Genomic DNA, 23,318 nt, shown 5'->3' with positions numbered 1-23,318 from the left:
TTAAATAGCAACTGGACAATTTACAAATATATATGTTACTTTGTATTGTCAGTGGGGTGCATATTCTGTACAATGACGTGATGTTGAATTTAGACAGTATGTTGCTTATTTTGCATAATTTGAGCATGTGGGAGACTATTTTAATCTTTGGATCTATGGTGGACAATCCTGTAACCTGAACTACAGTTGTAACTAAGTAATACTGTCAAAATATTATGGGATAAACCTATTGTTTGCAAATTCTCAATTTGGAATCACGAATTATATGTACAAGTCTGCTTAGCCTTGGAAACCTAGAGTGCAGAAACAACAATCCTAAACAGAGGCGCTTTGTGTGGCAGGCACAGGTCAGACCGTACCTCTCAGATAGCAGCATGGCCAGTGCCTCAAACCCTGCACCCTCTCCCTGCCCCCCAGTGAGCAGGAACAGTGCCCCCTTTGTGGCAGATATCAGTCTGCTTAATTGGGAAAGTATCACATTCTGTCACTATTGAGATCAATCACACCTGTTACAGAAAGGTGCATCCGAGTTGTATGTGGGGGGCGTTGCTCAGAAAAGATACAAACCACCAAGTAGCCCCTCTTCTGGGGTTGGTGGTATCTGGTGACTTCATTTGACGTCCACGTTTGAAACCATTAAATGTCCATTGCACAGTGATGATGATAGCATAAACCCCTGCAGAAGTGACTGAAGCATCGTCTTCATTTCCTAATTATGGCATTTAATCAGCTATCGAGGTACAAAACGTGATTAAGTAACTACGCAAGTACAATATAAATGCAGGACAGAAACTGATTATTCTTGAGAACCAAATGACATTTTAGAGAATAGGACAGAGAAAGGTAAATAAACCAAACTCACAGTAAATAAAGGCAATGCATCTAAGAAGCACGATCCGCGTCAGCCAAAACGTCCCGGGCTGTAACAATAATGGCTCCGCTTCGCTCTTTTCTTCTGGGGGTTGCTCTCTCTCGCCACCCGTGCGTTTTCTGGTAAAAGCATGTTCTGGTTCTGGTTTAGAAGAGTCAAATCGCCTTTTCCTTAAACTGGTTTCTTCCTTTTGCATGTTGCTCAAGGAGGCCGCCATGTTTGACGCTGTGCTTGCGCATGCGTGGGACTGTGGCCATCGCATTGAAGTCGCGCCGCTATTGGTGACACAATGTTGCGATCAGTTCCGAGCGCTTCTTACGAAATCACCTCAGTTTCTCAAGAACAGCCCTCCCCCAAGGCATCCTGTCCTGTTATTTATTGTATTATTATAATGCATGTGCAATATATCGGAAAATGCATACATTGTTTTTAATTATACATCATTAAAACCAATGTATGCATTTCCGTTCTCTCTATACATGATACAATTTATTTAATTTGAATGTATTTAATTTTAGCCGATAATATAAACGGTAATATATATTTATCATGCAAATGTCATGCAAATTAAATCCTGTTTAACATAGGGATCTGTTTAGCTATTTACTTAAAAATACCAATAATCGTGAATAAACATTTGTTTTTGGTGACTTGGTTTCATAAGTATGAAATGACAGGGGAGCTGTCTGTAAAGAGCAGAACAAATGTAAGATGCATAGATGTCAGCTCACACCCAGGCGTACTGTGCAGTTCACACACACCGCGATGTCCAACTGCTCAATGGCTCGCTGAGCAGGTAAAGAAACGCTTTACACCCAAGTTACAACCACACTTTGTGAGGTAAATTACTGCAGATTAATGATTCCCAAACAGTTGAGAATAAGTGCATAACTTAAATAATTAAAATAGATAATTCAATGAGAGCAGACCAGGAGCGCATCTGGACCGGTCCCGCCCCGAAACAGGCCAGGTCTTGCAGCTGACTCCGCTTCAGACAAGACCCCGGGGGTGTCCAGTGAGACATTTTAAAGGTTTACGTTTTTTTATTATTATTATTTATCGTCTTCTATTTACATTTTTCATGAAGATGCACAGTAAATCTTTTCTTTCGAAAACCTTTACACAATATTTTGAAACTGTTAAACTGTTAACTGTAAACCAAAAGGTTTTTAATAAGGAGAAAACATGAAACCTTCTGCGTTGATGTGGTTTAAATAGCCTGCAGAATGTATTACATTATTATTGTCATTTAGGGAAGGGAAAAATAGTATTTTTAAAAATATATATATATTTGTTTACCTATTTTCTGAGAAAATAATGCATTCATGAAGACAACTAGATATTTTTTGTACCACAATCTACCTTTGGAAAATCCGAAGAAGAAGGAAAAAACGGAATGAATGCTGTGACCAATCAATAATAATATTTACAACTGAAAATACAGCTGTTGTCGACTTGTTGAAGATGATACATTGTCAGGCTGATGTATTCATTTATTTATACGAGTAGATTACAGAAGTGCCTGATTGATTCTGTGTGTTAAAATTATTGTTGCTGTTGTTTTGTTTGTTTGTTTTTAGGGGAAAATTGAATGTTCAATAGCCTATTGAAAAATAATAACTCATTGACTCAAATTATGAAAATTAGCTTTACACAATAAATGAATATAACATTCATTTAACAAATGTATAACAATTCACCTTAGAATTTAAATTGTGTTGTCTTAGATGCAGAGAATATGGAATATGGCCTACCCCTAATGAAGTGCAAGTCCTTTACCTTGTAATTACAAAATTCGATGTTTTTTAAACTGCATATAATTTTTATTTTCAACAAAGTATAATCTACCGTTACCAGTACAAGTGTAATTGTATTATAGTTAATAGGTAATAGTGTTACCTTGCCTCAACCCATATCGGATTAAACTAATGGGAAGTATAAAATAGTAATTGTCCACTTAGTGCTCAACTAATATCAGATTCATATTATTTAAACGTCAGCCATTCAAAGCTGTTTATTATCACGTTATAAGAATGTATAAAAACAAACAAAACAATGCTGTTCTAGATGTGAAGCATGAAAATGTATAACCCTGCTCTCCTGATGTGTTCACTGGTGATGGTGCTGTTCAAGAGCGCGGCCATTTGGTGGTGAGGAGGTATATTCCCATCAGTCAAATCTTCATCTCAATTACTTGGTCAACATTTCATAATTGCTTTTGGCTTTTTCCACTTCAGCCTTGCTTTAATGATCAGCAATATCAATCTAGAAAAAGCATTGTCCGTCCTTTTCATAGCAGCCCGCTGTGTTTCAAAACGATATATTGCCAGCAAAGTGGTGTATTCAAATTCAAATTAAACACACAACACATTAGATTACGTGCAAAGTGCAGCAACCCGACATTTAAAACGTTTTCTTCTCAGTAATTTTGTTTGTATACTTACTATTCGTTCTAGTACAAATATGACAATGTCTGTTCTATAATCCCTTTTCGTTTAGACGACATTCAGTATTTTATTCATGTTGTGTTCATGCATCCGGATAACTACACCATGTACGCATACAAAAGTGGGTTATATATGCTACAGAAGATTTAAACTTAGTTTCTAAACATGTGTCTTTGGTTTGCATTATGAAACAATAATTAATTTCATAATAATTTTATAAAGGGTTTCCCTTTTACATCTTTACTGAATAAAAGCAGAGGCACATCATTCCTGCACAGCTATACATTGAAAATCCATGATTTACCTCAAGCAGTATCTGGAGGGGAATCAGGCAGCGATCTTCGTACAGTGATGTTTGTTGCATCCCGATGTATTTCTTTTATAATTGCAAGTCAAAAATGTAATCTTGGACTTTGGCACAAGGAAATGCGATATCCCAGTGTCTGCTCTAACGTGGAGAGCTTTGCAAATGGATATTATTGTTCAGCACTTACAGCATGGATGGCTTGGATTTGTGATAGCATTTATTACTGCTGAACAGATGTATTATTATTATTATTATTATTATTATTATTATTATTATTATTATTATTGGTGGTGTTGTTTTGAAAACTTGGATGACGTTTATTTTTACAATATAGATCCGTTTGACAGCTTAATACAACAGACTGTCGGCAATATGTTTAAATGTGGATGCATTAGTGGAACACACTAAAATATACTTATTTGTTTTAATTGTATTATTATTATTATCATCTACCACGATGCCAATATGCATGTAGTCTATAGTTATGCATAGTAAAATGGTCTATTTTTATAATATACACGTGTGAATTAATATATCTTCCAATTACACCGAATGACATTACCTGTATTCCCTGCAGACATCCATGAATGCAAATATGTCTAGCTTATTAACTGCCATCTGAATGAACAAAAACAATAATTAATGACAAGATAAGGTCGATTTAAAATGTTCTTAGTTCAAAAGTAAGTTAAAAAAGACGACGATTTTTTTGTAGTTAAATAAAACCTAGCCCTTATTATTATTATTATTATTATTATTATTATTATTATTAGTTGTTGTTGTAATAGACATAATCGTAATAATAGTAGCCGTAGGATAGACTATGTAATTTTGGAAGGCTCGCATCGAACCAGCGGAATTATTATTATTATTATAATTATTATTATTTGTATTATTATTATTATATTTGTATTTTTAAGAAGAAGAAGAAAAGTGACAACTTTGCAACACCTTGAAATTAACTAAATTTGTCAGAGGCCCGCCCCTTTAAACTGTAGACCAATCAGGGAGTGAAATGGCGATGTGCTTCATCCAATCGGCACACAGCAGGAGGAGTCAAGAGCAGGAGCCCGAACAAAGTTGCTCAAACGTGTTGCCGGAGGACCAGAGGACGGCACTTACCACTGCATGAAGCGGACACTTACCACTGCATGAAGCAAGCAAGGAGGAAAATAAAAAGCCAGGAGAGCTCCACATTGACCACCTACCGGATTTGATCTTTGTTTGTAATCTCTGTTTATAATGGAAAGCTGAAACACGCATGCGTTCTTATTCCCAGTACAATCTGTTACATTGTTGCTAAACTGCTGGCCGCGGCTCAATAATATCCATTTGCTTGTCAGAGAAAGACACGCGTTTGAAAGCCCGGTTTAGGATCCTGGAGCCCCACCTCATGCTGAAAATGACCGAGGAGCACGACAAGTCCCTCGCCGAGCCCCCCTGCAGCCCAGCGGGCACCTCCAGCTCCCTGTCCCAGGACGACTCGGACTCGGACGCGCCGTGCTCCCCGACGGGCTCGGACGGGCACGGGCAGTCCCGGCTGGGCAAGAAGCTGGAGGGCGAGGAGGACGAGCGCTTCCCCGCCTGCATCCGCGACGCCGTGTCCCAGGTGCTCAAGGGCTACGACTGGTCCCTGGTGCCCATGCCGGTGCGCGGCAGCGGCTCCCTGAAGAACAAGCCGCACGTCAAGAGGCCGATGAACGCCTTCATGGTGTGGGCGCAGGCTGCCCGCAGGAAGCTGGCGGACCAGTACCCGCACCTGCACAACGCCGAGCTCAGCAAGACCCTGGGCAAGCTGTGGAGGTGAGCTTCACCATCCCTTGATCACTGGCCCTTGCTCGGTTATTGGAGATTGATACTGAGATGTGTGCGATTCATGAGTTCTGTAATGCAGTTTACAATAATAATTTTACAATAAGGCATGGTTTTGGATTGATATATGCCGGTCTCTGGTGGTTATTTTGCCACATGAATTCTTGAATTGTAACAGTTCCCGTTAAAGTGATGCTACATTTCAGTAAATAAATCAACATTTCTTATTCTGGTGTAAAATATAAAATACTATAAAAATTCAAAACTAAAGGGGGGAATATATATAAATATATGGACGAACTATATGTATATGAAAATGCATGAAATAGGGTAACACGCAAAATTAAGTCTCTTAGAAGCTATTGCATGCGCGCTGAATTGCATGAAATAGTTGTCGCGTAGTTATTCTGTAAGTATAAAACATATATACAATTGTGATGGTCCAGTGATATGAAAGGCTATGCCTAATAATAACTACCTAAATCAGGGGTGAATATAGATTTTACCTTTTTTGTTCTTGATTTATTGTAGGTATTTCCCAATACTGTATTGTTCATTTCACAATTGTTACAATTTTGTTTTAAAGGACTCTCAATTTCAGAAATATTTCAAAATATTTTGGAGGTTATCAACTATTTCCCCCCCAGTCAAATTAATCTTAAAAAATCTGAAATACATACCCCACCTTAATATTGCTATAGGGACAAATTAGGAACGAAATGTAGCACAAGGATATTTCAAACTTCAACACATAATTGCATGCCATTGTCATGTTCATTTCACAGATTATTATCCGAGAACGAAAAGCGGCCGTTTGTAGAAGAAGCCGAGCGCCTGCGAGTCCAGCACAAGAAAGATCACCCGGATTACAAGTACCAGCCCCGCAGGCGAAAGAGCGTCAAACCCGGCCAGAGCGACTCGGATTCGGGCGCCGAGCTGAACCACCACCCCTCAGGGCAGATGTACAAGGCAGAGCCGGGCATAGGGGGCATGACAGACGGGCACCATCACCCTGACCACGCAGGTAATTGATGTTGTATTAGAACCGTGTTCAAGCAAAACTGAGTTCATATCCATATCCAACACAAACCTCAGATTGACTACTAAAATGTACCTTTTAAAAAATATTCACTAAACGTTACATATATAATTTGCAACTACTTAAAAAATATAGATGGATACATAGCCTTCATATATACATACAAACAACCCTTAATTGAAAGCATATGAATAAACTTTTGCCATTAGTGTTAAAGACTAATTATGGATAACAGTATTGTGCCTCAACTTAACATGCTGAAAACCTCAGTGATTAGATTAGAATTCTAGATTAGAATGTTTAAGTGGTCTTGGTTGATTAAAAAAATAATGATTTAAAATAAGATGATGTCCGTTGCTGTTTAAGCTGTCATTTCCATATTGAACCCACTTCGTTTTTCTTTTGGTAAATAGGTCAGCCCCATGGGCCACCAACTCCCCCCACCACCCCTAAAACAGACCTACACCACGGAGGCAAGCAGGATCTGAAACAGGAAGGGAGACGCCTCCTGGACAACGGCCGGCAGAACATCGACTTCAGCAACGTGGACATCTCGGAGCTCAGCAGTGACGTCATCAGCAACATGGAGGCCTTTGACGTGCACGAGTTCGACCAGTACCTGCCGCTGAACGGGCACACCGCGCTGCCTTCGGACCACGGCCACGGACAGAACCCCGCCGCGGGGGCCTACGCTTCCACCTACAGCCACTCGGGTGGAAACGGCGCGGCCATTCAGATCTGGAGTCACAAAAGCACCACGTCCTCCTCCTCGCCCGCGTCCAGCAGCGAGGCAGGTCAGCAGAGACATATCAAGACGGAGCAGCTCAGCCCCAGCCACTACAGCGACCATTCCCACGGCTCCCCGGCCCACTCTGACTACGGCTCGTACCCCAGCCAAACCTGCGCCTCCTCGGCCGCCTCTGCGTCGGTCGCTGCCTCCTTCTCCAGCTCCCAGTGTGATTATACAGACCTTCAAAACTCAACCAACTACTACAACCCCTACTCGAGCTACCCCTCCAGTCTTTACCAGTACCCTTATTTTCACTCATCACGGCGCCCCTATGCAACCCCCATCCTCAACAGTCTGTCCATCCCTCCGTCCCACAGTCCAACAGCCAACTGGGACCAACCGGTGTACACAACTCTCACCAGGCCATAGAGAGTGGGGGACACGGTGCGGGACACTTCTCCAATTGCTAATAAAATGTCTTAAGGACTTTTGAAAGTTGCCCACAGCTTTCTGCACTAATGAAGGAATAGAATACAGTAGGTGGAGCGCTGTGCCAATTTGGAAAATAAAAAATAAAATAAAGTGCCTGCTGATTTAATATGATTGATCAATTTTTTAGGAAGAAAAAAATTTTCCCTAGGCTTACTTGTTTGTGGCCATGCATATTTTGTTTTTCTATGAAGAAATGGCTATTAAATTGTTTGTAAAAAGACAATGGTATGAATCCTCTGTGAGGACTATCTGAAGTTCACGGATATATACGTACATGTGTGTAGTTGTGTATATATATGTATGTGTGTGTGTGCATTTCTTTCTTTTTTTTTAAATCTAAAATATTCAATAAGGTGTATAAGACAATGTCGTGCACGTAGTTTTGAAACGGGCGATTTTATAAAGCACACTGGGACCAATTCTGTGATTTGGATGAAGTAATCCTCATTCACGGTTTGCTGCAGTTCTAGCAAAGCACAGGAACTCCGTAGTTGGACCAATCCTTTCAGTTTAATGTGTCAATTTATCAAAACAGGGTTTAACTCTCATTCTGGAAGTAAACGGTGTTGTTTTTGTATCCTAAGTTCATGTTTGGAATTTCTTTATTGCTATTAATTAAATAAGGGTATGATAAATTGTGTTAGGAAAATAATGTGTAGTGTTTTATGTTGGAGGATTTTCACTAATTCTGCCAAAGTGGTGATTTAACCACTTTTTGCTTTGTAATGATGCACAGTACACACCGCCATTCCAGATTATAAAAGACAATATGATGTCCAGCAGCAACAGAAGTTTACTTTGCCGTTTTCCAAATTTATACGTTGGCAACCACAAAAGGGTTAAAGGAAACGGGTAAGATAATACAACACCTGCTTTGAGTGACAGACCAACTGCTGGGCGAGCGTTAAATCCAAACGGAAGGCCGGCCCTGCTAAGTTGTTACATGGTTTAAGCACCGTGGATGTTTTCGCTAAGGTAGCCAGATTTTATGAAAACACAAACTCAGACTTATTATATTGTGTTTTCCTCTCCCCAGGACCTGATTTTAGTCGTGAAGCTGTGAAACTAGAACTCTCCACTACATAGACAAACTTTTGGGATTACGTTAATAACATTCAAGATAGTAAATGTAAAGGGCTGAAGACACACAAATTCCTTCTGTAAACAGCTCTTTGTTTTTTACTAATACGTGTGTGTGCGTGCGTGTGTGCGTGTTGTATTTCTACTGTTTTTTTTATTGTATGCCGGGCATATAATAACTTTTTACACATGTAACACTAACTTGTGCCTTCAAAACGCTTTTTTTGTTTTTCTAAAAATGTATTTTCGAATTGTCTTTTTCAGAAAGTATCTGAGCTGCATGTTTTATGCAATCTATTTTCTCTATTAAATTTGAAAGAAGTTCACTGTAAACAATCTTTTTTTTTCTTTTTCTATGTCTTACTAGAAAATTCTCACAAGCACTGCTAACCTTTTGTGCAGGCCCTTTTTAAGAAAAAATAAAAGAAAAAAAATGGAATCGTGCCGTGCTCTCTTGTTTATTTCACTAATTATTGACTGCAGCATGACATCCCGACGATAATGGTAAATCGGTACAGTGTGGGTAAGGCCAGGACCCTCAATTGCAGAATGTGTTTTTTCTTTTATCATTTTTAAACATTTCCTTCATAAATGAAGCCGCCCCTCTCCCTTAAAGCTTTAGAGGGACAGATATTTTAATCTATCATCCAAAATATTGCCTTTTTTTCCCTGTTGCCAAGTCAAGTTGACCTCTTCTCGATCCCCTTCAAACACGTTGTTTTATGACACACTGACCAGAAGCGATAACAGCATACTTGGTGTGGTTTGAACAGGGTTGCCAACCCTCGGGAACTGTCTTGCAGCTTCTGAGAATTAGCCATTACTCTCCAGCACAATGCTAGGAGTCACCGATTTATACAGAGCATGAATATGACACTGACTTCATCAATACGCACTCTGTGAAAAGTGCTTCGGTCATGCTATGGCTGTGCTCAGTTTGGGTTGATGTTTAGACTAGATTGAAGGATGGACTCAGGTTATTTTTAGATTGAATTAGGGATATAGGTAAAACAAATGTATGGTTATATGGTTAAGTTGTAGCATTCAAGCTGTGCTTACACCTAGGCTTAGGAAACTCAGTCTTCATGGGTGCTTGGGTTGTAGTTGGGTGTAGTTGGCCCAGGATGTGGTTCTGAATTTTATTAGGGCTACGAATGGTGTCATTATCCAATTCAACCCTCACACAACAGCCATGTCCAGCTCACTCTTCCTCCTTAATTTCAAGATGTAAATATTCCTGATGCTAACGTCAAGACCACACCTAACCCTTTACCTAAACTAACCCTATCAAATCCTTCAGCCTAACAATAACATCACTCAAATGCCAGTCCAAGCCAACCAATTGCAGTTGAGCCTAGGCTGGGGGTATCTACATAGACAAGCTGGCTACATTCTTTTCATTACAGATTTCCAAAGGAAAGAGCAGAAGGAACAGCAATTGCCTGCAATTAAAAAGCATGGTGTCTACTGTAAAGCACCATGGCCTTTGAGAGTATCTGAGCTCATAAGGGAGTGGACAACTTTGTGTGACTGCATGAAAATACAATGCAAAGATTTAAAGGCTGATCAGACTCAGCTCCTTATTTCAGCACTACATCATCAGAAACAGACAGCCAGTCGAGGAAGAGCTCCTCACATTTCATATATTGATATCATTTTGACCTTTACTATACTTCCTTACCTTGCATGGCTGTACTAATGTTCTCATCTCAGACTGCCAGTCATTCACCAATTTGGTGTTTCAACAAATTCAACTCAGCCACCTTCAAACACGGCAGAGATACCTGAACACGAAAGGAAGTGAGGTATAAGTCGATGAGGTCTGATAAAAAAGAAGCTCTTCAAAGATTCAGGGGTGGTGTAAACTGTCATCTTGTGGTCTGGATTTATATACTTGAAAATGTGGTTTCCTGAGGATCTTTGATCAATGAGTGACTAGCAGCCACACCAGCTCGTGTCTGTTTTGCAACCTGATTGTTTCATGCTCTTAAAAAGACGTGCCATTGCCATGGGTAAAAGTTACTTCATACACAAAAAGATTGTTTCTCCAAGGTGTGAGTTCAACACATGCTATTTCTACAATGGTTACCAAAGTAACAGCTGCATTACACTTTTTTTTGTATTGCCGGAGCCGAGAAAGGACAGCTGTCTGGACTTTCAGGAAGTTAATCTGATTCTTGGAAGTAGACACTTGATTATTTAAAAGAATCTAATAGAACAACTGCAAGATTAAACGTATGTCTCCCTGTCACATATTGTTTATTAGTTTAACAGATACATCAGCGGGATGCGTGTGCGAAAGTAGTATTCTGCATGGAACAATGACAAAACAAAGTGTAATTTAAGGAATAAAGATGACCTTCAAAATGGAAATCAGTTCACACCTGTTTTTTGTTTTTTTTCTTCACCCAGTATAGAAAGATTTTTAATGCAATTGAAAGATTACATGATGTGTTTAGGCAATGGCCTCAAAGAAACTTACAGAAATAAATATCAAAGCCATTTTAAAAGTTTCTTGCTCAGGGCAATTCCTTATATCAGAAAGGAATGGTAAACACTCACTGGTGACTGTCTAGGAAGAGATAATGTAGTTAGTGAAAAGACACAAAAAAATAGGAATAAAGACTGGCATTCATTTGAAGTCAGTCCTGGAAGTTAGTGAAGCTGCCCTGCTTATCATTCAACACAAAATGATTGAAAAAACATGCTTTGCAGCTACCGAACAGATAGTGCCCCATTTTGAAAGAGAATCCATGTTTTGCCAAGTCTGTGTGACTGTCATGTATCTGTCCGGTTGATAATGGAGTCTAGCTCAGAGATCATGCAAAGTTGCTTGACAGCGATGATTTGTGATTTTCTCTGATTGGGTGCTTGTGGGTGTCTTTACCACAGACCATTTACTTAGACCTCTGAGGGTTAAAGGAACGCGCTGGCCCTATATCTGTAGGGTAGAATTTGCAATGGGGCTCAGTACGAATGCAAAGCAGCTTGAACTGCTGGGGGAGAAGCCAAGTGTCCAGGCATGGAGCTGCTGAATTTTAATGATTCATTATTTTGTGGAAGGTCCTTTGTCTCCCTTTATCCGGAGCACAAGAAAAGAATTAATTGGACAGAAAATGGAAGGGCAAAGAACTGACAAGTCATTAAGAGATTCTGAATGGCTGATTAGATGCACATGGGGGTGGAATTTCAACTCAACTGTTTCAGCAAAAAAATTCATACACAAATGGAATTAAAAAAGCATCAACATGGATGGGAAGTGCAAGCTTTGTATGCCACGCCACAATACCTTCTCGTACCATATTTGTTTACATCCATTACGATGATCCATTGTTGGTCAAATCCTCCAGAACGCAAGAACAGGAACGGGTCCCTTCGGCGTATCATAGCTGGATTGCATTATATAATCTAAATGATCCCACCACTGCATCTTACCACTCCTTGATAATTAACTATTTACTCTTTCTGCAAGGAAGAGTTGCTTTAAATCACTTTAAAATCTGCTATAACTCATGAGTCTATATTTAACGCCAAGTCTTCAGCGTCTCCAGCAGATTAATTCATCTGGGTGCCGGGAAGAAGCCTTCAAGCATTTCCCAAATAAAAAACAAAGTTGATTGTCAGGTAATGGGAAGTACATTAAAGGCGCTTTATTTTCGAGCGGCTGCATGCAGCGTTGTGTTTTTTCTGTCCTATCTCAGACAGGAACAATGTCTTAAGATGGCTTGCTTAGATAACAGCAGAACAGCCGAGCATATGACGAGATGCAATGAGACTTCCAGCGAGCTCATGACACACTACTAGAGGAAGTCTAAACCAGCGAGAATCCAAGGCAGTGGGTGCGAATTAATTAATATCTAGTTAATGTACACAAAACCTGTAAAGGGGGTAAACTGCATATTGATTCAATGCAACTGAGTGCTGCAGAGCTAAGTATGAGAATTAGGGCTCTGACTATTTTACTACAATGATTTAGAGTTTTGGTACATTAACAAACGTATCAGGACAATGCCAAAGTTGTGTATGTGTGTGTTTTGTATGTGGGATCAAACACAAGAGAGCAGGGTGGGAATCTGTTTGAGTGCTTGGAAATTATTCAGAAAGTTGAGTGTATTGATGTTGCATCTGTCAGGTAGATCTCTGGGGTCAACGCGGAGTATCCGGCGGCTCCCATCCACATAGTTGAACCTTGACGGTTGAAAGACTTGCGATACTCAGGACGAGTACCCATTCTTTAAAACCATTGAATTACATAAAGGAGCTGGACACACCAAGTGAATCATGCAAACTATCCGAACTCCTCATTGTTTGAACTGGAGCATTATGGGAGTAATAGTCTCAACTCTTTTAATGAGTGCTTGGCTTTTTTGAAGGGGCTATGGGAACCTCAGCTGATTTGCAAGGGAAATGAAGTGTAAATAATGTTCATTACCAAGAAGAGCGCTGGCCTCATCTCGGATTCACTTGCTATGCCGATTTCCTGATAAACAGACTCTGTTTACCTTTATATTCGGGACATTTGTCAGCATCTTCTTTTAATTACCTCAGCTATGTGTAATCCAGGCTTGAGCTATCTAGAGAGCTACACTACTTCTTCATTGTTAGAGATTAGTTACTCTTTACTGGTGAAAGTTCCTTATCATGCAATGCATCTCTGAAAGAGGAAGTCGAATGTTAACCTTTTGTTTTTTCTGTCTTGTCTCGCTGCAGGAATGGTAGATTTGATGGCAGGGCTTCAATACTACTACTAGGGACAGGAGCATTATAAAGTCCATTATGCTGTTTGTTTGTTTATTTGTTTTATTCCTCACCAATATATGAATTTGTGCCATGTAACTTTTTACAGATCTTTCTTAAATGTCAGTCACCATGGGGAAATGTGTAAAGACCAAAAATAAGTATGTCTACAAACACTGGATACTGGATTTGAATGATTTTTTGTATTGCTTTCTCAGAGTATTGCATCTGAACCTGTTTAAGTCATCAACAACTCCATGCTGTGCTCATAGGACTCCAGCCTGAAAGCATAGAAAATTTTATTGCCACTTCCTCAAGTTCCCATTTCTCATTCTTTATCCTTTACACGCTGGGTTCCACGGTCAATATTAGCATATTGCTGTTCCACCCCAGTTTAATGATTTCCTGCAGAAGTCTCATTTTCTGAAATGAAGGACTCTGTTTAGCACTAGTGTCTCCTCTGTTACTGCAACCTGAAAGCCAACCTAAACAGCTGACGAGACAGAACCAACATTTACTTACTGAGTTCCACTGGAGTAGACATGGAGTAGAGGAATGTGCAATGACATCGCTCCCTGAACACAACGCAGTCTGTCACTGGATCACTTTCTCTGGTCCGTGTCAGGGTGATGACACTGAAATATTCACCCGAAAAGTGTTCTTATAAAAGAGAGTTATTATTTTTATTATGAATTATTATTTTGTTTCCTATTATAACTTGAACTAAGATACGAAGTCACACTTATCCACCTCACAGTAAGCATCAGATAATGAGCACGTTGTTAGAAAAGCATGTTTGTATCAGCTGTGTTTTTTGGACGGTGTTTGGTTACAGTTGTGTTGAGTCTCATTGTAATGCTTAAGGACCCTGAGTTTGTGCTCTGGCTAACGCTTGCACAAGCTTTATGACCATTAACAATAGGAGCTCTCAGTGCACTTGTGCAGCTCAGAACTGTGTAGGTCTGTTCTGGAAATCTTCCCACTGTGTTGACTGTGTGACCTTACGGAGTGAGCTCATGCAGCAGATGCATAACTGCAGCAGCGCCACAATATTACACAACCAAGCCTGGAATTCAGACAGAAAATATATATTTTATTAAAAGAGAAGTAAAACAAGATAAAAAAAAAATGAAGCAGTCTGATGCTCTTGTGTTCGTTAAATGATGATGAAAACAACGTGATAATACTGCGTTGTAAATCGATTGGGGTTGTGATAAGGTTTAATTCATTGTGAAGGTATGACTGGTCTTGTGGTTATATTTCAAGTGAAAATCATTGTACTGGTCTTTTTCTCTTTCATGAAGGCCTGAATGTTTCATATAATCAGAGTGAGGTTTTGTTAGAAAATACTCATAAATTTGACCCACAACGTTTCTTGTACTAGTGAACAACCCTGCTCAATATGCATACACTTCATCAAGCTTTTGTCTGCAACTGCATATGTATACGTATATTTAAATTTCATGTTTTTCACCTACACAGAGCCACTGACTAATTCAAATGCCACTGGCATATGGCTTTTGTATTCACTTGGAATGTAGTGTGGGAGGAACATATTAGCTGACCTTCCTGCTAATGCGCAACAAGACTTTCTTCTCTCATTCATTCCCTTTGCTCTCAAGAAACTATTTTACATTCCATGCCATACAGCAGAATTTATAAATAATGCACAAGGGTTCTTGAATATCTTACAATATCTATTTAAAATGATGATAAAGTTTAAAATAATGCAATTAATACATCTACTTTTCCAATGATTTTTATAAGAATTGTTAACAGCATCATTACATGCTTATGCGGTAAGAATTTCACTGGTTAGTCATTATTGTGTATTTCGGAGAACTGATGGCAGCGAAAGCCCAGATCTTTCCTCCACAATGAAGACTTTAAAGTAAGACCTCACAGAATCAAATCAGATTGACAGAATCACTTATGTCTCTCAGGAACAAAAATATATATTTTTAAGTGGGAAGATGCTGGCATTTAAAAACTAGCATGTTCTCACTATATTTGGAAGGTCCCATTGATTCTCCAAAACAGAAAATTTGTTGACCCCATATTTTCTGTGCCCCAGGGCTTTCTTTATTTAGAAAGTCTGCGAGGAGTTAAAGGGAAGAGGAAACATTTGCCTTTTAGTGGTCTGCTGAGCCTCATTACAGAAGAAACAAACCCACCACTAAATCCAGTGTGGTTACAGAGGTCATCAACAGCACATCGAACTGGCGCCACTTTTAAGCGAGCATCTTACTTTAATTTTGCAACCAGGGATGCAAATTCTGGTAAGAACTGCACCAAACAACCCAGGGATCTGAAGACACAGGAGGGGAATAAAGGTTAAAGGGTTTAAACTTAAAATATACATAAAAGGCAATGCATGTTTTCAACTTTTTGTGTCATTTGAATTCTAAAAATGCACGTAGTGTGATCCACTTCTTAAAATAGAGACTCCTGTTTTTCACAGACAGCCGCTGACAGTGCAAACATGGCCCTGACTTCCTCGTACTCTTTTACACGTCTGTCTCTTCTAACCTTGCTTCCAAAGAAACTAGCACATTTTTACAGTTAACTCCAAAGAGTTCCCAAATCTAATGTTGACCAGTTAAACAGGTGATGTGTTCAATTAAGTTATCTAAAGACAAACACAGCCAAGTCTTATGTGTCAGTCACCCCTGACTCCACCGAACAGTAGACATTTGAGACATTTGATAAATTTATGACTATGGTTAACCTATAAAAACTGCGACTGCCCACAACCAGGTTTAGTCACTGCAACACAGTGTGTTCAATGAATTAATAAGTAACAGTAAATTCACTTTATAAACTGTGAGATTAAATTAGAGGTAAAGCGGGATGTGAAAGTGAACTAACTGCTTTGATTGAAAACACTGAATTCCTGTTAGCTAATCAATAAAGCACTTAGTCTATCATCAACACTCTCCAACTGTGAGCAGTGAAAATCTGCATTTGTAATATGACTGGGGGAGTCAGTATTAAGTAATCAATAATTTTATAGAAAAAGCCTCACAAGTGATTGATAAACTGACAAGTAATTTACTCTTTTCTCAAAATATAAGATACAACCAACCAGTTATAGGCTATTATATATATATATATATATATATATATATATATATATATATATATATATATATGAATCTTTATATTTATATCTATTTATACATATAATTTAGTTTGATACTTGTGTTTATGCTCTACAGAATTTATATCAGTCTCATAGTGCAACTAAACTAATTATAACAAAGTTTGACTTAAGGTCGTCAGGACTTAACAGAAACCAACAGCTACAAGATTAAGGGCTATTGTAGCAGTAGTATATTACTTAATGTCTTTTAATAATGATTTATGACATAAAGCTTTTCTGCCATATTTTTAGATCTCATTCTTTACCTCCTGTAGTGTAAAGGGGCTCATTATCGGGCGACGACAGACTGGGAATTGACATTTCAAACCACAATCTGGGAGCCACAGTTATGAAGTAGGAGTAGTCATGGAGTCAGTGGTTTCTTTCGGTTAAAGCTTTTAATGCAAGGGTTAATTTTGGTTGCAGCCGGCCTTGTTCCCATACAGTCATCCAAGGTGACAACATTCAGAGCTTTGCTGTTTGACCATGTTCTCAAATTGTAGATTGAAAATAATAGTGTATTTAAAAGCTATTTGTGCCACATGGGAATGTTGCACAATGCCCTTTTCAGATTTGGCAGAGTAAGTAAATACTGCATTTTACACTGCAAATGAGGTGTGGCAAATAAGACTGGCAGACATTTTACAAATGCATGCCATTAAAATATATGTGCATTTTATTTAGTCCAACGAGTTAAGTCAAGTAAAAAGTCAACATAATTTCAGTGCTTTCTTTGGAGAATTCAAGACTACCTGTCAAGCTAGTTTTTTATTGTTGTTGTTTTGTCACTTAAATTTGAAAAGCTCTTTTAAAATTAGGGGAAAATGTCAGATTATGTTTTGAATTAGGAGCTGTTTCCAATGGCATTCAAAATAAACAATGAAAAAGACAGGGACAATAACTGATTTTCAGGTGTATGTGTTTATCAGAATTGTGGTAAAAGAGTTGTCTGATTTATACTGAGCTTAAACCCTTACTGGTCCCACTAAACTGATGCAGTCCAGCTATCCTTTGTTTTAATTGGAAACCATTTCAAATGTATTCCAGCGCACTGTTACTTGTAATACGTTCACATCTGTGTGGAAAATAATATTTGGCTATCTAATTGTATGCAATTATTTATTGTAGGACTCCACTATAAACGTTTACTCACCCGAGAGGCAATTAGTATTTAGTTAAAATCATACATCTCACCCTGGCTTTGAATCAGCGCTGTTTATATTCCAGCTTGTGATGTCCAGCAGACCACTAACCAAGAAAAATGTGCCAACTTTCTGGGATGGCGCAAATCTTTGCTAATTCAGCTGATTAAAAGAAAAATCAATAAATATATCAAATCAATAAAAATATATATACACAACTGTACATTGGTGTGTACACTTTGTAGCAAAGCATTCACTATGATTTTGTTATTATTATTATTTTTATGATGATGATGATGATTATAAAAATATTTCCTGTTATGATTGACTGCCCGAGTGTGGGGCGCAGATGTTTCTTCTAGATGACGGGGTTTGGCTTAAAAAGCATCGCAGCAGACATGGTGCAGTACTGCCTGTGAGTTGTAAAGTTGTCAGAGAAAACTACACTGAAGCACCAAAGACAACACTGTGCAGACGTAATATCTGGTAGCTGAGCCATATGGTGCATCTGGTAGGGCCTGGTGCAAACAGTCATGTGGAGATATTTACACCATGGCTTCAGAAGCATTGTGGGAGATTGAACAGTTCACTAGCTTTTTAATATGGTTGCATATAAATGTTGAAACAGCAGGAGATTTAGAAATAGATACGGCACAACCATCACAGAGTGTGACTGAAATCAGAAATTATAAATGCGTTAGGAAACAAGTGTGTGTGTGTGTGTATATATATACTTTTTTAATTGAAACGTATTATTTAATTCAATTAAATACAAACAGAATGAATTGTGGATGGGCCAAAAGCCGTCCTACTGCTTCCACGCACCTGCATAGCAACCGCCGATGCCAAGGCCACACGAGGTGGTCAGAAATTGACAGTAAGCATGAATGATGTCATTGATGATGATGTCACACAATGTGGGATTTAAAGCCCTCCTTTGGAAGATGTGAAGTGGGCGAAAATAAGCAGGGTTAGTGACACGCGCACTTCCTGTCCTGGTGATGAGGCATTCACAATGTGCTAATGAGCCTGACCTCTCACCCCGGGAGAGATATACATGTCAGCTCGCCCCTGGTACTGCCTGGTTCTGCTCAGGAACTGAGCCACTGTTATTAAGAGACAGGGAAAGGCTTTTTTTTTTTTCCTTGGTGTATTTCGCGCTGCAGCTGGCTTGTACAATGCACCACAGTATCTCGGACTGCTGGAAATAATTGAATTGCAGTAAACCTAATTAGCTGCAAGAAATAAAAGGGGGGGGGAAATAGAACTTGACAAACACATAAAACAAACCACCTCAATATACTCTGTGCATAAACATGTCAATATAAATCAAATGTACACATTCAGGATAAATGTCAAAGCTGTTTGCTACAGAGACTTTTGCTCTTCATTTTGAGAAAGTTGCTGAGCTGTAGAGAGTTTAATAGTGTACATCGAGCGGGGCATCGGGGGGATGTGTCTCTTCCTTGTTTTTCTGGAGAACTAGCTGGGGCTGTAGTGTTCTTTATAGAAGGAGAAAGTGAAGCACAATGTTCTTGGAAGTCATCCCGTAGATGTACGAATACTGAGCTTTAGCTTTCCCGGTGGACTCAGTAATGGGCGCAGACGTAGGAACAAGTTTCTTTGCACACAGTTGGACTATTGGTACTTTGAGAACAAACTTGCAGAGAAGGAAAAAACTAAATGAACCTCACCTCGCTGCAGTCTGTTGTATTTCTCTCTCTCTCTTTCTCTTTCTCTCTCTCTCTTCACGTAAAACCCTCTCTGCTTCCGATTGTAACATAAGCTCTGTTGCAAACCAACCAGAAAGCTGTAACAAACCTATTGAGGACCCCCATCTTCGGAGCAATCTGTCCCTCCGTGCGCGAATGCACGAGTCGTAGGTAACAGTTTCATTTCCTGGCGGACCCGGCGCTGTTGAGGGATTAGGTGACCCTCTATGTAAAGGATCTTGTCAGAGGTATGGGTTTTAATAAAAAGGCCCTTTCACCAGGCCTGCTGTATGATATCCCTGAGAAGATCACATTCATTCTGGGGGCCTTTTGGAATAGAATTAAAAAGGGAAAAAAAATGCTCAGTTGCTATGGAACCAAATGCTAGGCTCAGGGGTACAAAAACCCGACTTTGAATATTTGTTTTAATGCTGCTTCAAACGAGGGGGCAAGAAGGCGAGGCTGCTGTGTTTTTTTGGCCTGAGAGGTGAAACAGTGGGAGTTGATCTTGGGAATTAAAGATTAGCTGACTAATACTGCCATAGCAACTGTAAGAGAAGCGGGGGAAAGCACAGGATATGTGAAGTCTTATGGAGAGCTTTTCTTTAAAAATAATAAGGAGAGAGAAAATGGGTGCTACACTAACGAGTTACACAAAAGAGTCGGTTTGCATAGTGATGTTTAAGCGTGTCTTAATGGTAACCAATGATCGATATTTTATTTATGATTCGATGCTCATTGCATTTCTTCAACACACTCCTGTTTTCATCTGTTTAAAGTTCGGACGACAGACAAAAAAAATTAGTGAAGAGTGAAGAGCTCCTATATTTGCATGTCGTAATGGACACATATTTAAATTGTTGGACATACACGCGACAGGGCAGTGGGAACCGAGTCCAAGAACCAAGGTGCTGTCTTTCCACGGTCCTCCAGGACAAGCCCCTGCAACGGCACAGGTGCTGTCAGGACAACGGCCCCATCTCCGCTCACAACATCCGCAGTGTAGCTCAACATCCGTGTCATTGATCCACCCACTGATGGCAAATTACAAACTCCGGATGGTGATTTATGATCGGTGGGTGGGTCAGAGTTCTGATTTACCCTGGGCCTAAGTTAGCTCTGGTGAAGTGAACCGTTCAGGCTATTAATTATATAAAAAGAAGGCTAAAATAACAATCTGCTCCTTGCCACAGAGTAGGACGAGGCCGGGCCCAGACTGCTTTAGCGTCTCCTGTCCCCGGCCGATGAAAACAAGCTAAGAATAAGTGTCAGCATGTTAGTTAGACACACACGAGATATACAACAGCGGGGAAAATTGCCAATCCGCTGCCAAGACTCTACTGCAGTGTTGACTCCAGGAGGTTTAGATTGACTTAGTCAATATGATATGTACATAAAGAATATCTTAATCCCCGCCGTGTGAAAGGAAAGAACATTTGCAAAGTCCTTGCGGTCTGCAAAGTACATACAACATAGCCTTTACTATAATAAGCAGGTTGATTTCCCTCTTTCTTATCTGTTTTATCTCTGCCCGGGGGGGTTTGTGTGCATGTTGCTGAGAAGCTTTGAGAGCGTAGATGCCTTCTATAAACTATCAGGGAAACCACAGATATTGTGGCAGCAGCTAAGGATGAGAGAGGGCCTCAAAGAGGTTTGAGCACCGCTCTGAAAATCCCCCCCATTGCATGAAAAATTCAGTCTTAAACCCCAGTTAAACTTAATCTCCCAGTGGAATAAAAGAGCACCACATGTGAAGATCTTTCAGCTGCCATTATGATGTTTAGTCTTGCTCTGTCAGCAGTTTTTGAACCTGTTCCAGAAAAGCTTTTAATCCCCCTAATTCTCAACTTCTCTTCCACCCTGAATGCTATTCGGGTCTCAGATCTACGGCCTGTCATTACAGTGACAATTTGCAATGAAAAATGTGATTAAAAACGTCCTGTGGATTTGGAGGTAAATTGAGAAATAGCAGGAAGCTAGACACATCTTTCAGACGCCTAGGCATTGCACAGACAGGCCTTTTCTGAAATATGTACTGGTATGACAGGTAGGGTTTTGACAGATGTGGCTAATTTGAGGATACATTTCGGAGTCATGGTCCAGTGAATTGTGGATCGAAAGAGCAAAACGCATAAGGACTGAGTCTAACAGACACGGCAAACACAGTCTGCTAAGGGCCCAAAATGACAATCGTAACTCCTTGTCTGGTGTTTCCAGTGCACTTCACTGCAGGTGGGATGGATGCTACACAACACGTCATAAATCTGGCAGTGACTGTGAATTATAACGGCATTTCATTCATAATTTATTAAAAAATGATTTAATCACATTTTGGTGGAGTGTAACACTATAACCCAACAGTAATGTCAGTAATCAGGTTCTATCCAGAGATGAGACAGTGTTCTGGCTGCGATCACTGTTGAACCTGTTTCCTCATCTTGTGATGCACTAGAACTGAATATGTCCCAAACCCATCCCACTGGCTGGACCTGTCGATTACTCAATAGGTATCAGTAGCTGTCCTTGCACAACCTTGTTCTTCCATTATTTATTAAATGTCAGTTTTAGGTTACACTCATCTGTATCCTTACTGTATGATGTAATGCTTTTTGTTGAAGCTCTCGACTTTTCCTTGGAAAGACACGCCAGCCGAGGCCTTGCGTGTTTGATTTCCGAACATAATAAATGCCGCACAACTGTAGTAGCTCTGATCGGCCTTCCCGAAGTAGCCTTTGGGACACCCACGATGGACTCAATAGAGAGTTAGAGATTACAAATAACACTTCAAACTTGTCCAACAAGTCGTTAATTACTTGTAAGTTAAGGATCCAAAAACAATACACTTACAAATAAATGCATAAATAGACACAAGTAGAAACTTGTTATACACTGATTCTCCGAACAACATAACACTCTGTAATTTCTTGACGAACAGTGGCATTAATTACTAAGATTTCTTCACTACTGAAGTTTTTAGGGTATAGTTTTTCTGCTTGTTTCTACTTCCACATTTCTCCCTCAGGTGTGCCAGTGATTTGGTAAGCAAAGCAGGCTGATACCAGGAGGGACATTTCGGGGACTTTCCGCTGCCTGTGGGGTGTTTGTGTTAACTTCATGACCTGTAGCAGAAGTTCACAAACCTCCCGTGGTTCAGAACCAACCTGGACAAATACCAAATAAACAACTAAAAAAATAAATAAAGGGGAACCTTTTCAGAAAGGCCAACAAATGAGCGATTGTACTATTTGGTTAGCACACTTAATACATACATACATTTGAGATTTCTGAATCTGTCTGCTTAGTGAGGTGCATTTAAACTTTCTATAATTAGTAGTAGTAGTAATAGGAGTACAGCCTGTTTGAAATCTATTTAAATGACGCATTTGAAAGAAAGGAGGGAAATATGTTTTAGTATTGGTCACTTCCTCATCACCGGGCATGGAGATGACAGGGTTGGAATCGAAGCCTGGTCCAGATTTGGCCAGATCTTTGATACTCCTCCCTCCGGCGCAGTGGCCATGGCAGAGCTGATGTGTTAATTGAAGTGGCCAACTGAGGAACTCCTGTTCAACCAGGTTTATTCCCAGGTTTCCAGGCCCTTCTGGAAGAGGCTGATTGCCCTGTCAGCTCCAGGAAGTTGTTATTGTGGGCTCATGTCAGGACTCGGGTAACATGTGAAAGGTCACGGATGGAGGAGCAGGTCATCCCGGACATCCTGCTTCTTCCGTTGCCAATAGGTAACTGATCTTATTAAGGAATATCTTGAAAAACAACATTCAATCACTTAACACAATGTGGAATGCTGCA

The 23,318-nt window shown here is 39.7% G+C and overlaps 2 protein-coding genes across 2 annotated transcripts in view; one reads left to right on the top strand and one right to left on the bottom strand.

The window, feature by feature from the left end:
* Positions 1-1,126, bottom strand: part of lmf1 (lipase maturation factor 1) — a 61,621-nt gene extending 60,495 nt beyond the window's left edge. Inside the window, exon 1 of the mRNA XM_066689320.1 lies at positions 863-1,126. Coding sequence (XP_066545417.1) covers positions 863-1,088 — 226 coding nt within the window. The 5' untranslated portion in view covers positions 1,089-1,126. The remainder of the gene's footprint in view (positions 1-862) is intronic.
* Positions 1,127-4,733: 3,607 nt separating this feature from the next.
* sox8a (SRY-box transcription factor 8a) lies at positions 4,734-9,217 on the top strand. Its single transcript, XM_066689398.1, has 3 exons — positions 4,734-5,428; positions 6,223-6,461; positions 6,890-9,217. Exons 1-3 carry the CDS (start codon positions 5,019-5,021, stop codon positions 7,633-7,635), a joined length of 1,395 nt encoding a protein of 464 aa, XP_066545495.1. The 5' UTR covers positions 4,734-5,018; the 3' UTR covers positions 7,636-9,217.
* Positions 9,218-23,318: the final 14,101 nt, after the last annotated feature.

Source organism: Amia ocellicauda, chromosome 17, assembly GCF_036373705.1.
Source record: "Amia ocellicauda isolate fAmiCal2 chromosome 17, fAmiCal2.hap1, whole genome shotgun sequence".
Classification (NCBI taxonomy): Eukaryota; Metazoa; Chordata; class Actinopteri; order Amiiformes; family Amiidae; genus Amia; species Amia ocellicauda.
This window is presented reverse-complemented; position numbering and strand designations above follow the sequence as displayed.

Excerpts from the sequence above, each read along its gene's own strand:
- sox8a (XM_066689398.1), top strand. The coding sequence starts at position 5,019 with ATGCTGAAAATGACCGAGGAGCACGACAAGTCCCTCGCCGAGCCCCCC. Across the intron at positions 5,429-6,222 it reads ACCCTGGGCAAGCTGTGGAG|ATTATTATCCGAGAACGAAA; the intron begins GTGAGCTTCACC and ends TTCATTTCACAG. Across the intron at positions 6,462-6,889 it reads CCATCACCCTGACCACGCAG|GTCAGCCCCATGGGCCACCA; the intron begins GTAATTGATGTT and ends TTTGGTAAATAG.